This window comes from Triticum dicoccoides, chromosome 7A (genome assembly GCF_002162155.2).
Source record: "Triticum dicoccoides isolate Atlit2015 ecotype Zavitan chromosome 7A, WEW_v2.0, whole genome shotgun sequence".
Lineage (NCBI taxonomy): Eukaryota > Viridiplantae > Streptophyta > Magnoliopsida > Poales > Poaceae > Triticum > Triticum dicoccoides.
Genome location: NC_041392.1, coordinates 33,057,979 through 33,075,055, shown reverse-complemented (window position 1 = coordinate 33,075,055; position 17,077 = coordinate 33,057,979). Strand labels below are relative to the sequence as shown.

At 40.6% G+C, this 17,077-nt stretch overlaps 1 protein-coding gene across 3 annotated transcripts; it reads right to left on the bottom strand.

Annotated features, from left to right (window-relative positions):
- Window positions 1–12,392: 12,392 nt before the first annotated feature.
- On the bottom strand, window positions 12,393–16,260 carry LOC119328159. 3 transcript variants are annotated; one of them, XR_005158859.1, is made up of 6 exons: window positions 15,942–16,260; window positions 15,543–15,875; window positions 14,787–14,880; window positions 14,393–14,509; window positions 14,208–14,311; window positions 12,393–13,076 (listed from the first exon to the last, which is right to left on the bottom strand). XR_005158859.1 is itself a non-coding variant. In XM_037601179.1 (5 exons), exons 1-5 carry the CDS (start codon window positions 15,543–15,545, stop codon window positions 13,059–13,061), a joined length of 336 nt encoding a protein of 111 aa, XP_037457076.1. In that variant the 5' UTR covers window positions 15,546–16,260; the 3' UTR covers window positions 12,393–13,058. The 3 variants fall into 3 exon arrangements, 1 of the variants encoding a protein (XP_037457076.1); XR_005158860.1 differs by having other exon boundaries at window positions 15,543–15,850; XM_037601179.1 differs by having other exon boundaries at window positions 15,543–16,260.
- Between the last annotated feature and the right edge of the window lie 817 nt (window positions 16,261–17,077).

Sequence of the window (17,077 nt, the reverse complement as noted above, 5' to 3'; positions counted from 1 at the left end):
ATAAGCAAACAACACACGAAAAACAGAATCTGTCAAAAACAGAACAGTCTGTAGTAATCTGTAGCTAACGCAAACTTATGGAACCCCAAAAATTCTAAAATAAATTTCTGGACGTGATTAATTTATCTATTAATCATCTTCAAAAATAATTAACTAAATATAACTCTGCAAATAAAAATGGCAGGAATTCTCGTGAGCGCGAAAGTTTCTGTTTTTTACAGCAAGATCAAAAAGACTTTCCCCAAGTCTTCCCAACGGTTCTACTTGGCACAAACACTAATTAAACACAAAAAACACAACCAAAACAGAGGCTACATAAATTATTTATTACTAAACAGGAGCAAAAAGCAAGTAATAAAAATAAAATTGGGTTGCCTCCCAACAAGCGCTATCGTTTAACGCCCCTAGCTAGGCATAAAAGCAAGGATAGATCTAAGTATTGCCATCTTTGGTAGGCAATCCATAAGTAGCTCTCATAATAGATTCATATGTTAATTTAATTTTCTTTCTAGGGAAGTGGTCCATGCATTTCCTTAATGGAAATTGGAATGTAATATTCCCTTCCTTCATATCAATAATTGCACCAATCGTTCTAAGGAAAGGTCTACCAAGAATAATAGGACATGAAAGATTGCAATCTATATCAAGAACAATGAAATCTATGGGCACATAGTTCCTATTGCAACAATAAGAACATCATTAATTCTTCCCATAGGTTTCTTAATACTGGAATCCGCAACGTGCAAGTTTAAAGAACAATCATCAAATTCACGGAATCCTAGCAAATCACATAAAGTTTTCGGAATCGTGGAAACACTAGCACCCAAATCACACAAAGCATAGCATTCATGATCTTTAACTTTAATTTTAATAGTAGGTTCCCACTCATCACAAACTTTTCTAGGGATAGAAACTTCCAACTCAAGTTTTTCTTCATAAGATTGCATCAAAGCATCAACAATATGTTTAGTAAAAGCTTTATTTTGACTATAAGCATGAGGATAATTTAGCACGGATTGCAACAAGGAAATACAATCTATCAAAGAGCAATTATCATAATTAAATTCCTTGAAATCCAAAATAGTGGGTTCATTGATATCTAAAGTTTTGACCTCTTCAATCCCACTTTTACCAATTTTTGCATCAAGATCTAAAAACTCCGAATTTTTGGAACGCCTTCTAGGTAAAGGTGGCCCATCTTCAGTCCCATCATTATCAAGATTCATATTGCAAAACAAAGATTTAATAGGATACACATCAATAACTTTTAGATCTTCATCTTTATTTTCATAGAAACTAGAAGAACACGCTTTCACAAAGCAATCTTTCTTAGCCTGTGCTACGTCTCGAGCTAGCGTTGGTTTTCCCCGAAGAGGAAGGGGTGATGCATCACAATAGCGTAAGTATTTCCCTCAGTTTTTGAGAACCAAGGTATCAATCCAGTAGGAGGTCACGCGCAAGTCCCTCGTACCTCCACAAAACGGTAGCAACTCGCAACCAACGCTTAGGGGTTGCCAATCCCTTCACGGTCACTTATGAGAGTGAGATCTGATAGAGATAATATTTTTGGTATTTTTGGTATAAAGATGCAAAGTAAAAAGTAAAAGCAAAACAAGTAAAATAAATTAATGGAGATTGATATGATGAGAATAGACCCGGGGGCCATAGGTTTCAGTAGTGGCTTCTCTCAAGAGCATAGATATTATACGGTGGGTGAACAAATTACTGTTGAGAGCATAGTTATGAGGTTATCTAGGTATGATCATGTATATAGGCATCACGTCCGTGACAAGTAGACCGACTCCTGCCTGCATCTACTACTATTACTCCACTCATCGACCGCTATCCAGCATGCATCTAGAGTATTTAGTTAAAAACAGAGTAACGCCTTAAGCAAGATGACATGATGTAGAGGAATAAATTCATGCAATATGATAAATACCCCATCTTGTTATCCTCGATGGCAACAATACAATACGTGCCTTGCAACTCTTTCTGTCACTGAGTACGGACACCACAAGATTGAACCCAAAGCTAAGCACTTCTCCCATTGCAAGAACTACCAATCTAGTTGGCCAAACCAAACGAATAATTCGAAGAGACTTGCAAAGATAGCTCAATCATACATAAAATAATTCAGAGAAGATTCAAATATTATTCATAGATAAGTTGGATCATAAACCCACAATTCATCGGTCTCAACAAACACACCGCAAAAAGAAGATTACATCGAATAGATCTCCACGAGAGAGGGAGAGAACATTGTATTGAGATCCAAAAAGAGAGAAGAAGCCATCTAGCTACTAGCTATGGACCTGAAGGTCTGAAGTAAACTACTCACACTTCATCGGAAGGGCTATGGTGTTGATGTAGAAGCCCTCCGTGATGGATGCCCTCTCCGGCGGAGCTCCAGAACAGGCCCCAAGATGGGATCTCGTGGATACAGGAAGTTGCGGCGGTGGAATTAGGTTTTTTGGCTCCTTCTTTGGTCTAATGGGGGTACGTAGGTATATATAGGAGGAAGGAGCACGTCGGTGGAGCTCCGAGGGGCCCATGAGGCAAGGGGGCGCGCCCTCCACCCTCGTGACCTCCCCGGAAACTTCTTGGAGTAGGGTCCAAGTCTCCTGGATCACGTTCGGTGCGAAGATCATGTTCCCGAAGGTTTCATTCCGTTTGGACTCCGTTTGATATTCTGTTTCCTCGAAATACTGAAATAGGCAAAAACAGCAATTCTGGGCTGGGCCTCCGGTTAATAGGTTAGTCCCAAAAATAATATAAAAGTGGAAAATAAAGCCCAATATAGTCCAAAATAGTAGATAAAGTAGCATGGAGCAATCAAAAATTATAGATATGTTGGAGACGTATCAGGCATCCCCAAGCTTAATTCCTGCTCGTCCTCGAGTAGGTAAATGATAAAAAGAGAATTTTTGATGCGGAGTGATACTTTGGCATAATTTCAATGTAAATCTTCTTAATCATGGTATGAATATTCAGATCCAAAAGGTTCAAGACAAAAGTTCATATTGACATAAAAATTATAATACTTCAAGCATACTAATCAAACAATTATGTCATCTCAAAATAACATGGCCAAAGGAAGTTCACCCCTACAAAATCATATAGTTAGGCTATGCTTCATTTTCGTCACACAAAGATGTTCCCAACTTCTATACCCCCGATGACAAGCCAAGCAATTGTTTCATACTCAAATAATCTCAAACTTTTTCAACCTTCATGCAATACATGAGCGCGAGCCATGGACATAGCACTATGGGTGGTATAGAATATGATGATGGGGATTGTGTGGAGAAGACAAAAAAAGGAGAAAGTCTCACATCAACGAGGCTAATCAATGAGCTATGGAGATGACCATCAATTGATGTTAATGCAAGGAGTAGGGATTGCCATGCAACGGATGCACTAGAGCTAAGAATGCTCAACAAAAGAAAACTAGTGGGTGTGCATCCAACTTGCTTGCTCATGAAGACCTAGGGCATTTTGAGGAAGCCCATCGTTGGAATATACAAGCCAAGTTCTATAATGAAAAATTCCCACTAGTATGAACAAGACAACTTATGAGACTCACTATATGAAAATCATGGTGCTACCTTGAAGCACAATATATGAGACTCACTACATGAAGAACAAGGTGCTACTTTGAAGCACAAGTGTGGAAAAAGAGATAGTAGCATTGCCCTTTTTATTTTCTCTCTTTTTTAGGCCTTTCTTTTTTTCTTTTTGGCCTTTCTCTTTTTTTTTTGATTGGGCAATGCTCTAATAATGATGATCATCACACTTCTATTGATTACAATATAATGATTACAACTCGATACTAGAACAAGATATGACTCTATATGAATGCCTCCGGCAGTGTACCGGGATGGTGCAATGAATCAAGAGTGACATGTATGAAAAATAATGCATGGTGGCTTTGCCACAAATACGATGTCAACTACAAGATCATGCAATGGCAATATGACAAAAGTAAAGCATGTCATGATGATGATGATGATGGAAGTTGCATGGCAATATATCTCGGAAATGGCTATGGAAATGCCATGATAGGTAGGTATGGTGGCTGTTTTGAGGAAGATATAGGGAGGTTTATGTGTGAAAGAGCGTATCATATCACGGGGTATGGATGCACCGGCGAAGTTTGCACCAACTCTCAATGTGAGAAAGGGCAATGCACGGTACCGAAGAGGCTAGCAAATGGCAGAAAGGTAAAAGTGCGTATAATCCATGGACTCAACATTAGTCAAAAGAACTCATATACTTATTGCAAAAATTTAGAAGTCATCAAAAATCAAGTACTACGCGCATGCTCCTAGGGGGATAGATTGGTAGGAAAAGACCATCGCTCGTCCCCGACCGCCACTCATAAGGATGCACAAGCCAGGTACACTTCATGCTTCAAATTTGTTACACAACTCTAACCATACATGCATGCTACGGGACTTGCTAACTTCAACACAAGTATTTCTCAAATTCACAACTACTCAACTAGCACGACTATGATATTATCACCTCCATATCTCAAAACAATTATCAAGCATCAAACTTATCTTAGTATTCAACCCACTAAAAAGAAAGTTTCACATATCTTGAATACCAAGTATATTAACATTAAGCAAATTACCATGCTATTAACGACTCTCAAAATAATCTAAGTGAAGCATGAGAGATCAAGTTTCTTTAAAAAAAACTACCACCGTGCTCTAAAAGATCTAAGTGAAGCACTAGAGCAAAAATTATCACGCTCAAAAGGATATAAGTGAAGCACATAGAGTAAACTATCAAGCTCAAAAGATATAAGTGAAGCACATAGAGTATTCTAACAAATTTTAATTCATACATGGCTCTCTCAAAAAGTGTGTAAAGCAAGGATGATTGTGGTAGACTAACAAGCAAAGACACAAATAATACAAGACGCTCCAAGCAAAACACATATCATGTGGTGAATAAAAATATAGCCCCAAGTAAATTACCGATGGAAGTGGACGAAAGAGGGGATGCCTTCCGGGGCATCCCCAAGCTTTGACTTTTTGGTGTCCTTGGATTATCTTGGGGGTGCCATGGGCATCCCCAATCTTAGGCTCTTGCCACTCCTTGTTCCATAATCCATCAAAAGAATTCACCCAAAACTTGAAAACTTCACAACACAAAACTCAATAGAAATCTCGTGAGCTCCGTTAGAGAAAGAAAACAAAAGACTACTTTAAGGTACTGTAGTGAACTTGTTATTTATTTGTATTGGTGTTAAACCTACTGTATTCCAACTTCTCTATGGTTTATAAACTATTTTACTAGCCATAGATTCATCAAAATAAGCAAACAACACACGCAAAATAAAATCTGTCAAAAACAGAACAGTCTGTAGTAATCTATTACTAACGCAAACTTCTGGAACCCAAAAAATTCTACCAAAATTATACGACCTGGGAAATTTGTTTCTTGATTAGCAGCAATTGGAATCACTATTTTATCACGTTCTGGTGATTTTTGACAATTCGGGCACTGAGCGCAAAGATTCTGGAAATTACAGCAAGATCAAATAACTATCTTCCAAGAAGATCTAATAGGTTTAACTTGGCACAAACACTAATTAAAAAATAAAACCACATATAAACAGAATCTAGATGGATTATTTATTCCTAAACAGAACCAAAAACAAAAAACACAAAATAAAATCGGTTGCCTCCCAACAAGCGCTATCGTTTAACGCCCCTAGCTAGGCATAAAAGTAAGGATAGATCTAGGTATTGCCATCTTTGGTAGGCAATCCATAAGTGGCTCTCATGATAGATTAATATGGTAATTTTATTTTCTTTCTAGGAGAGTGTTCCATGCCCTTCTTTAAGGGAAATTGGAATTTAATATTCCCTTCCTTCATATCAATAATTGCACCAATCGTTCTAAGGAAAGGCCTACCAAGAATAATAGGACATGAAGGATTGCAATCTATATCAAGAACGATAAAATCTACGGGCACATAATTCCTATTTTCAACAATAATAACATCATTAATTCTTCCCATAGGCTTTTTAATAGTGGAATCCGCAAGATGCAAGTTTAGAGAGCAATCATCAAAGTCACGGAAATCTAGCAAATCACACAAAGCTTTGGGGATAGTAGAGACACTAGCACCCAAATCACACAAAGCATGAAAATCATAATTTTTAATTTTAATCTTAATTTTAGGTTCCCACTCATCATGGAGTTTTCTAGGGATAGAAACTTTCAACTCAAGCTTTTCTTCATAAGATTGCATTAAGGCGTCAACAATGTGTTCGGTAAAGGCCTTATTTCGACTATAAGCATGAGGAGAATTTAACACGGATTGCAACAAGGAAATAAAATCAATTAAAGAGCAATTTTCATAGTTAAATTCCTTGAGATCCAAAATAGTGGGTTTAGCAATATCTAGATTTTTATTTCTTTCAATCCCTTTTTTTATCAATTTCATCATCAGGATCTAAAAACTCAGAATTCTTAGAACGCCTTCTAGGTAAGGGAAGATCATAATCAGATTCATCAAGATTCACATTGCAAAACAACGATTTAATAGGGGACACATCAATAACTTTTAGATCTTCATCTTGGTTCTCATAGTTATTCGGTTTAGCGGCCATCTTATTGACTAAGGTGGCTTGCATATCCGAAATTTCAGCGGTCATTTTTTCAAGATGAGCAATTTGGGCTCTTACACCATCAAATTCTTTGGACATATCATCGAGCTCTTTATTCATATAACTCATAACACTCTTTTGTTCCTTAAGCTCATTTCTAAAGAAATTATTATGCTCAAATTGCAAGACCATAAACTTCCTGACATTGTTTTCGATATCTTCTAGCCTTTTAAGGTGAAGATCACCAAAATTAGGTAAGGCCATTGTGACGAACAAGCAAACTAACACACGAGCAAACAAAAGGCAAAGGGAAAGAGAGGAGAATAAAACGGCAAGGGTGAAGTGGGGGACAGGAAAACGAGAGGCAAATGGCAAATAATGTAATGCGAGAGATAGAGATTGTGATGGGTACTTGGTATGTTGACTTTTGCGTAGGCTTCCCCGGCAACGGCGCCAGAAATGGCTTGTTGACGGGAGAGTAAATCTTGACTTGACTTGGCGTAGGCCTCCCCGGCAACGGCGCCAGAAATCCTTCTTGCTACGTCTCGAGCTAGCGTTGGTTTTCCCCGAAGAGGAGGGGGTGATGCAGCACAGTAGCATAAGTATTTCCCTCAGTTTTTGAGAACCAAGGTATCAATCCAGTAGGAGGTCACGCGCAAGTCCCTCGTACCTACACAAAACGGTAGCAACTCGCAACCAACGCTTAGGGGTTGTCAATCCCTTCACGGTCACTTACGAGAGTGAGATCTGATAGAGATAAATTTTTTGGTATTTTTGGTATAGAGATGCAAAGTAAAAAGTAAAAGAAAAACAAGTAAAATAAAGTAATGGAGATTGATATGATGAGAATAGACCCGGGGGCCATAGGTTTCACTAGTGGCTTCTCTCAAGAGCATAGATATTCTAAGGTGGGTGAACAAATTACTATTGAGCAATTAATAGAATTGAGCATAGTTATGAGATTATCTAGGTATGATCATGTATATAGGCATCACGTCCGTGACAAGTAGACCGACTCCTGCCTGCATCTACTACTATTACTCCACTCATCGACCGCTATCCAGCATGCATCTAGAGTATTAAGTTAAAAACAAAGTAACGCCTTAAGCAAGATGACATGATGTAGATGAATAAATTCATGCAATATGATAAATACCCCATCTTGTTATCCTCGATGGCAACAATACAATACGTGCCTTGCAACTCTTTCTGTCACTGAGTAAGGACACCACAAGATTGAACCCAAAGCTAAGCACTTCTCCCATTGCAAGAATTACCAATCTAGTTGGCCAAACCAAATGGATAATTCGAAGAGACTTGCAAAGATAACTCAATCATACATAAAAGAATTCAGAGAAGATTCAAATATTATTCATAGATAAGTTGGATCATAAACCCACAATTCATCGGTCTCAACAAACACACCGCAAAAAGAAGATTACATCGAATAGATCTCCACGAGAGAGGGGGAGAACATTGTATTGAGATCCAAAAAGAGAGAAGAAGCCATCTAGCTACTAGCTATGGACCTGAAGGTCTGAAGTAAACTACTCACACTTCATCGGAAGGGCTATGATGTTGATGTAGAAGCCCTCCGTGATGGATGCCCTCTCCGGCGGAGCTCCGGAACAGGCCCCAAGATGGGATCTCGTGGATACAGGAAGTTGCGGCGGTGGAATTAGGTTTTTTGGCTCCTTCTTTGGTCTAATGGGGGTACGTAGGTATATATAGGAGGAAGGAGCACGTCGGTGGAGCTCCGAGGGGCCCACGAGGCAGGGGGGCACGCCCTCCACCCTCCTGACCTCCCCGGAAACTTCTTGGAGTAGGGTCCAAGTCTCCTGGATCACGTTCGGTGCGAAGATCACGTTCCCGAAGGTTTCATTCCGTTTGGACTCCGTTTGATATTCTGCTTCCTCGAAATACTGAAATAGGCAAAAAACAGCAATTTTGGGCTGGGCCTCCGGTTAATAGGTTAGTCCCAAAAATAATATAGAAGTGGAAAATAAAGCCAAATATAGTCCAAAACAGTAGATAAAGTAGCATGGAGCAATCAAAAATTATAGATACGTTGGAGACGTATCAGCATGCATCCTAGCGGTTCTTTCTTTGCACTCATCAATGGAAATTCTCATGGCTTTGAGAGACTCATTGATATCATGCTTAGGTGGAATAGATCTAAGTTTCAAAGAATCAACATCAAGATAAATTCTATCAACGTTCCTAGCCAATTCATCAACCTTAAGCAATTTTTCTTTAAGCAAAGCATTGAAATTCTTTTGTGAATTCATAAACTCCTTAACACTAGTCTCAAATTCAGAGGGCATCTTATTAAAATTTCCATAAGAATTGTTGTAGGAATTGCCATAATTATTAGAGGAATTACTACACTAGTAGAAAAGGGTCAAATGTGAGACACATTAGCACCGGTTCATGCCACGAATCGGTACTAATGAGAATGGTGGCAGGATGTTGTTAGAGTGGGGCCCCTCCAGCACCTTTAGTACCGGTTCGTGCCACGAACCGGTACTAAAGGTCGTCCTATATAAACCCTTCATCCACCAACACTCTGTTCTTCCCCCTTTCCCCTCTCCCTCTCCTCTGTTCTTCCCTTCTTCCTCTCGAGTTCATCACAAAATTTGCCCCAAATTTGTCAAGATTTACAGGCCCCCATCCATTCAAATGATCACAAAGGTTAGCAACTTTGTCCTTTCATCTCTCATTGCTAGATTAGCTCTTGCATTGGTTTATATAGTGATTAATTGTGGGTTTTAGTAATTTGGGAGGAATTATATGTGGTAGTATTTGATTTACATGCAAATTGAGGTCAGAATAACACTTAGTTTGCATATGTAGGTGTGGTTTACTTAGTGCCTTCTAAATCTCCGTCATAACCATCGTCGATCGCCCGCACCATCCCGTCGCCGGCACCACCTTGTGGTGAGCCTCTTGTTCATGAAATTTTATATAAAAAATTGATGTTTGTGTGATTTGGATATATAGTTACTCATATAATTATCTTACCTGTATGTTGTTTGTTATACATAGTGCCATGGTTTTGATATCCGTCCCCGTTGGCCCTCGTCCTTGTTATGATTCGGATGTGGTATATTCTCTTTTAAAACTATTTGTTGCATTTCGTGTTTATGACAAATTATGCCCATCAAGCTGACATAGATATTTGTATGTAGGAGGTAGTTGAACCGGAAATTCCAACCGACCCTATTATCGAGAGGTTAAATTTAGTTGAAAGAGAAAACGAGGATTTGAAAGAAAAATTGAAAAGAATTGAGGGGTAGAAGATGGAATTGGAGTTGCATGTTGCCGATGTCGTCGATGATCACAAGATTAAGATGGAGAAAATGCGCTTGAAGATTAGAAAGATTAGAAAATATGCCATTCATAGTGAGGCTTGGTATCATTATGCTGTTGGATTAATTGTTACCTTAGTTGCGATCTTGATCGCATTTGTTGTTGCATTTAAATTCTTTAGCTAGAGAGTTATTTGTTTGTTGCATTTAAGTGTTGTATGAACTTTATGTATTGTATTAATTTGGTGTTTTCGGTGCTGTGTATTGAAGATGAGCCGACAATGGATGTACGATGACCGATGCTCTCCCGAGTTCATTAATGGCATGCATACTTTTCTGCTTGAGGCTGAGGCAAACAAGCGGGGCGGATGGTTTTATGCCTTGTCCATGTGCTGGCTGTAAGAATGGTCACAATTACTCTACGTCAAGAACCATTCACGTCCACCTGTTTGAGTCCGGTTTCATGCCCTACTATAATGTTTGGACCAAGCACGGAGAAAGAGGGGTTATGATGGAAGACAATGAAGAAGAAGAGGACGACGACAACTATCCTGGCCATGGGTTCCCTCAATACGATGATACAACAATGAGGGAAGAAGCTGAGTCGGTAATGCGGGAAGAAGCTGAGCCGGTAATGCGGGAAGAAGCTGAAGAAGAGGCATCGGATGAGCCCGTTGATGATCTAGGTCGGGCCATTGCCGATGCAAAGAGAAACTGCGCAAGTGATTTGGAGAAGAAGTTGCAGCGCATGTTAGAGGATCACAAAAAATTGTTGTACCCGAATTGCATAGGTGACAAGAAAAATCTGGGCACCACACTGGAATTGCTGCAATGGAAGGCAGAGAATGGTGTATCTGACAAGGGATTTGGAAAGTTGCCGGTAATGATAAAGAATATGCTTCCAAAGGACAACAAATTGCCCGAGAGTACGTACGAAGCAAAGAAGGCTGTCTGCCCTCTAGGGTTAGAGGTGCAGAAGATACATGCATGCCCTAATGATTGCATCCTCTACCTCGGTGAGTACGAGGATTTGAACGCTTGCCCGGTATGCGGTGCATTGCGCTATAAGATCAACCGCGATGACCCTGGTGATGTCGAGGGCGAGCGCCCCAAGAAGAAGATTCCTGCCAAGGTGATGTGGTATGCTCCTATAATACCACGTTTGAAATGTTTGTTCCAAAACAAAGAGCATGCCAAGGCGATGCGATGGCACAGAGAAGACCGTAAGAAAGATGGAAAGTTGAGAGTACCCGCTGACGGGTCGCAGTGGAGAAAAATCGAAAGAAAGTACGGGAAGGAGTTTGCAGATGACGCAAGGAACGTATGGTTTGGTCTAAGCGCAGATGGCATTAACCCTTTTGGGGAGCAGAGCAGCAACCATATCACCTGGCCTGTGACTCTATGTTTGTATAACCTTCCTCCTTGGTTGTGCATAAAGCGAAAGTTCATTATGATGCCAGTGCTCATCCAAGGCCCTAAGCAACCCGGCAACGACATTGATGTGTACCTAAGGCCATTAGTTGAAGAACTCTTACAACTGTGGAATGGAACAGGTGTACGTGCGTGGGATAAGCACATGAGGAAAGAATTTGACCTAAAGGCGTTGCTGTTCGTGACCATGAATGATTGACCTGCTCTCAGTAACCTTTCAGGACAGACAAATAAGGGATACCGCGCATGCATGCACTGTTTGGATGATACCAACAATATATATTTGGCTAATTGTAAGAAGAATGTGTACCTGGGACATCGTCGATTTTTTCCGAGAAGGCATCCCGTAAGAAAGAAAGGCAAGCATTTCAAAGGTGAGGCGGATCACCGGACGAAGCCTCGCCACCGTACTGGTGCTGGTGTACATGATATGGTCAAGGATTTGAAGGTTGTCTTTGAAAAGGGTCCTGGTGGACAACCTGTTCCGAATGACAGTGACGGACGCGCACCCATGTGGAAGAAGAAATCTATATTTTGGGACCTACCCTATTGGAAAGACCTAGAGAGGGTTACGGCAAGGGTGAAAGTTGGCATGGTATCATAATTTCACCCACATAGCATGTGCAAAAAAGTAGAGAGGGTTACGACAAAAACTGGATGCACTTCGTGTACAAAATGGACAATCTCTTTCAAACTATCAGGGTTTCGGATGAAAACTCATCTGTTACAAAGGCATTTCATTTTTTAAATAACCTAAGCATTATCAAATTGAATATAATGATAAAACACACTAAGTATAAATCGAACTATATTTATCATCCAAGTCAAGAATGAATTAGCGGACCATGATTAAAACTGCGGATATTTGCATAGAAATTACAATATAATTAGTTGGAAATTGAAACTGTCAAAAGTGTAATCTAGAGTTCATGTATCCAGTCCATTAATCAATATGACAAGGCAGTATAAGCTAGGTCCCAATTCTGATTCCTAAGCTTAACAGTGCCAAAGTACCTATCATTTTGCAGAATTATATGAGTTGTATTAATGGCAAAAAAGTAGTCCATGAATACAACAAAAGTAGTTGAATTGAAAGTGAAGCACAGAGCACCACCTAATATTCATAGGAGCTGTTCTTGTCTTGTCAAAAATGTTTCCACTTCAGCTAAAGGAGCACAGGGGCTAGGATCCTTGAGAAATAAACATCACAAAAAATTGTTATTCCAGTTTGAAAGAACAAGTGCAGACTCCACAAATCCCCACCATAAGTAATAACAAGGTAAAGGGAACAACGGCTATTGCCTTCACTAACTGAACTTATATAAACATACATCATGAGCTATCCTTCTTGGAAGAATGATCAGAAGCAGACGAGGATGCGGAGCTCGCCCATGCCCTATCTTTTGACTCGCTTAACACAAGTACAACATGCCGCATCAACAATCTCTCACACAGCGACAGGTAACTACATAGCAGAGCAATTTCCAAGAACTCAATGATCGACAGCGGCTTTATCTTCCAAATCCAGATTAGTGTCGAGGATCCCTGGGCCCAGAGAATTGTCCCTAATGTAATTTTTTGCCGATGTTACGATATCACCTCCCAGTTATATTTGTTGCACATGTGCACTACCTATTAGCACCTCCAACCACACAACGCCATATCCGTATGCCAGATTTCTCAGTGACCATCATGGTGTACGCATATTCTGATCAAATGAGAAGAACGGGATCAGCACTTTGTACATCAGCAAACCAGTAAAAACTCTGAATAAATGACAGTAAGGCAGGGCGGATTCATTGGAGCCGAGAGTAAGGCAGCGCAAATCCATTAAACCATTAAAACTTAGAGGAGTGGGAGTGAGTTATTATATATCTAGTCACAAGATGCATTACACATATAGATAACATCTACTGTGTTTAAATATCCACACAATGACCAGACAACTATTTTAAAGAAATGTGTCACTTTTAGTCAACAGAAGACGACAGGGATAAGCCCTGTCGAGACTCCGAGAGACTAATGAGGGATGTCGCCAGTCCTCGAATCTTTACCCATCCCAACCTTCATTGTGTACCCAGTTGAATTATATAAGATTCGTTTTCTTATCTAAGGGGTCTGTCTGAGTTCTGATATATTACCTTAAACTCTATCTAATTGTGCCCACAATATCAGCATACAGTTCTTAAGAAATAAGCCGAGAAGAATTTCATTAGCATAAAGTAACCAAGGGTGTTGTAGGAATTGTCCAAAGGTAAGGAAGTATCCCTTTGACCAACCTTTTGCTAAGATACTGAACTTGATTACGTATACTGGAATTTAAGTCACTTTGAGTAATAGGTGCAACACAACCTGTTTAAACATTATCTTGATTAATAATTGCAAAAGTATTTACAGTATAGGAGACCAAACTTGGCTAAGTGACAGAATGCTATCAACTTTCTGTTAGATACTTCCGTTGATGTGTTGTGTGTATGGTTCCAACACCTACAGAATTATATATGTGTTTGATGGAATGATTCCATTCTAGACCTATCTCTGAAATTAGTATGTGATATCTCTGAAAGTAGTATGTTGCTGCTTCTAGCAACAGTGGTAGAGTGCACATTCATGGAATACATCTGGCGTAGGAGCAAAGACATGAGGATAACTATAGAATGAATACATGGAGATAACAAAAAGAGTAGAAAAAAGGGTACAACAATAAGCTGCATATTGAGATCTACTCCTACCAAAAAAATGCCAGTCAAAGATTTCATTAAAAAAAATAGCACAAACAACTCCTAGGAAGCTCTAACTAAGTAGTACATATGATTTTACACGATTGAGATCCCCTTACACTATTACTTTTGGCAGTACTAACTTCCTGGTTCACTTCTAACATTTTGGCCAGTGAAATATGATTTTCCACATTTTCACCATCTTGTGCTTCATCAATGGTAGCTACATAGAGATGAGGTGTTAATGAAAACCATCTATATGTCAAGGAAGCAAGCGAACAACATTTAATATAATCAGGCACACCTTGGATAGTTAGATATATCGACTCTGTCTGACAAACTTTGTGCTTCATTGTAAAGATCATGCCTCTGTTCATCCAAATGGTTGTCGCCACCTGCCTGGTCTGCCAGATAAGAATGCCTGATATCATTAAAAATTATTAATTTATGGATAAGGATAGAATATAATAGCTATGAGAAAGAAATCTCTAGAAATAAATAATTAATGCCACGAATAGGGATGTTAATAATTATTGTGAAACTGTTAGTATCAAGACTTGTACAACAGAGCTACATATCTCGCACCCTGATTGCAATAAAGGATAATTCAAGAGATGTGTCAGATCAATTTAGGACAACTAATGGAATAGGAGCTAGGTGGAAACTGAAAATATTCTGGGTGAGCATATATACTATACCTGCAGATGTCTCTGCCATGTGGGAACGTTCTTGTAGTTTAACCGGGAGGTGACATCGAACATGATGATTGATGATTTGCACAGGCCATGGATGCTGAAAAACAGTAGGAAATAGTAAGAATCCACTCTGTCAATGTGCACAAGCCAAAAAAAAGGTAGCAACACAATTTTCTTTTAAAACGACAGCACAAGATATGAACCATTGCTTTGCTGAAAATGACAAACTCTCAACAATTAACAAGAGACCCTATAGTCTTACTTAACAGTCCTAGTACCAACCCAAATACAACTATAAATTACTAATGATCCATGCAAAACTAAAAGTCGAAAAACTGCAGGTTTGATAGTTCTGTACTGAATGCACAGGACATAGTGTTGAACTTCACAATGGTAAAGCGCAAGGACAACGAGGTTTCCAGTAAAATCTAACAAGCACATAAGATCAAGAAATGCTTAGAAGCCATCAACATGCTCCATGTGTCCACCACAAAGTGCAGTAACATGGTGCTAAGCTAGACACTCCATGTCGAAGGTTAAACCTGGTCAGAATCTCTACAGCCAAAAGCAGACGAATCTAAAGCAACCATCCAAATACAGCGATCAGGTGAGCTTTTACACAATCCTCAAACCCACGATGGCACTTCCAATCAAGAGCACTACCAGGATTCTATTCTACACTAATCATCCATGGATGGAAAACGACAGCTAATTCAGATAGTTGCGAGTCATAGAGGAATGAATGGATGATGGACTCACCATCGGGCTGTAGTGTGACGGCTCCTCAATAGCCGGCGCTGGCGTAAGGTCGGATCTGACGAGTCACGCGAGGAAAATGGCACCCTCCGCCGGTGCTCTGCATCGACCCCAACACCTGTGTGACCCGTACCAACGGCATCGCCTCCCGTCTACTGACGACTTGCATCTCCACTCCCACCTCATCCCCGTCCTCTGCGGGCTTCAGATCAACGCAGACGGCATCGTGGGGTGGGGGCAGCGCGACCTAGTGTTTGTCCTTGTGGGCGAGGGCGGGGAGCTGAGGGAGGTTGCGCCAGTTTGTGGATGCGCTAGAGGCGCCGACGGTGGCGGCATCTAGATTATCAAAACACAAGTCCTCATAGAATCCTATAGATGGATGAACCCAAAGAAGCTGCTTACCTCCAACTTTAACCAGATTAGGCGATGGCGAAGACAGCACGGACTGCTCAACCTCCTCGTCCTTCTCTTCGACGCCACACGACGAGGTAGGACGATGGCAGCATGGACTGCTGGACCTCCTTGTCGCTCTCTCCGGCGCCGCGCACCGAGGGGAGAGGACTACAATGGCTCCCACACGAATTGACTCGGTGGAGAAGCGGGTCTCGGAAGGGGCCCTTCCTCCGGTGGCATGCACGACAGAGCCGGAGGATCTTGGATGGGAGGTGGCGGCGGCGGCGGCGGAAGAGAGGTAGCGTGGGAGAGAGGGGCGGAAGTTTATTTCCTTTTCTCTTTTCTCTTGCTATTTTCATCGAGGAAAGGTTTCACGGGAGGGAGGAGGTGTTACTTGAGGAAGTGTTTGCCTTCCTCTTTCTTAGCGACGAAGCGAGGTGGGGGTGGGAAGGAAGCTTCCTGTGAGACGCGAAGCTCGATCCCGATTGGCCGCCCCGAACAGTGCGCCTCGATGACGTGGCTATCACGAGTGGGCGCACATTGCGCGACTGTTAATGTATTGGTACTGTGTATCTTCATGCCTATATTTCTCATGTGTCTTGTCGTTCGTGCAATCACCCCTCGTCTCTCTCTCCGTCATTGTGGGTTGGAGACGACTTAATTTTACCCCAAAATCATCAAAAAAATGATGTCGGGAGGCATACAGAGTGGGTTGGAGTTTCTCTGTGTCCAAGAAGTGTGTGAGCTCCGGTTGAGATGAATGAAGTAAGCAACCACCCATTGAAATGCTAATGCCACTACACTCAACACGAGTATAACCACAATCCTCTTAGTTACAATGCATTTCTCTAGCATGGTATACGGCGTAACAAAATAATAGCTTGATTTCACCGAAATGCTTTTGTGTAGTAGATAAACAATCCTCTCTGAACTATCTCACAAAATACGACTGAGAAAGGCCAGAGACCGCTAGTCTACAAGAGTAGGTGAGTAATGTTCATTTGGGTCGACGGCAACCATGATTAATCACATTTTAACATCATTGGGACATTTATATCAACAAAAATATACGAACATGCATGCACCTTACCGACGATGATATGCCCCTTCAACTCCCACCATCACTAGACGCCTTTAAAATATAT

Coding starts and splice junctions, on each gene's coding strand:
- LOC119328159 (XM_037601179.1), bottom strand. Junction 14,510..14,786: donor CATGGCAGAGACATCTGCAG/GTATAGTATATA, acceptor TAATGATATCAG/GCATTCTTATCTGGCAGACC. Junction 14,312..14,392: donor GATATATCTAACTATCCAAG/GTGTGCCTGATT, acceptor ATCTCTATGTAG/CTACCATTGATGAAGCACAA.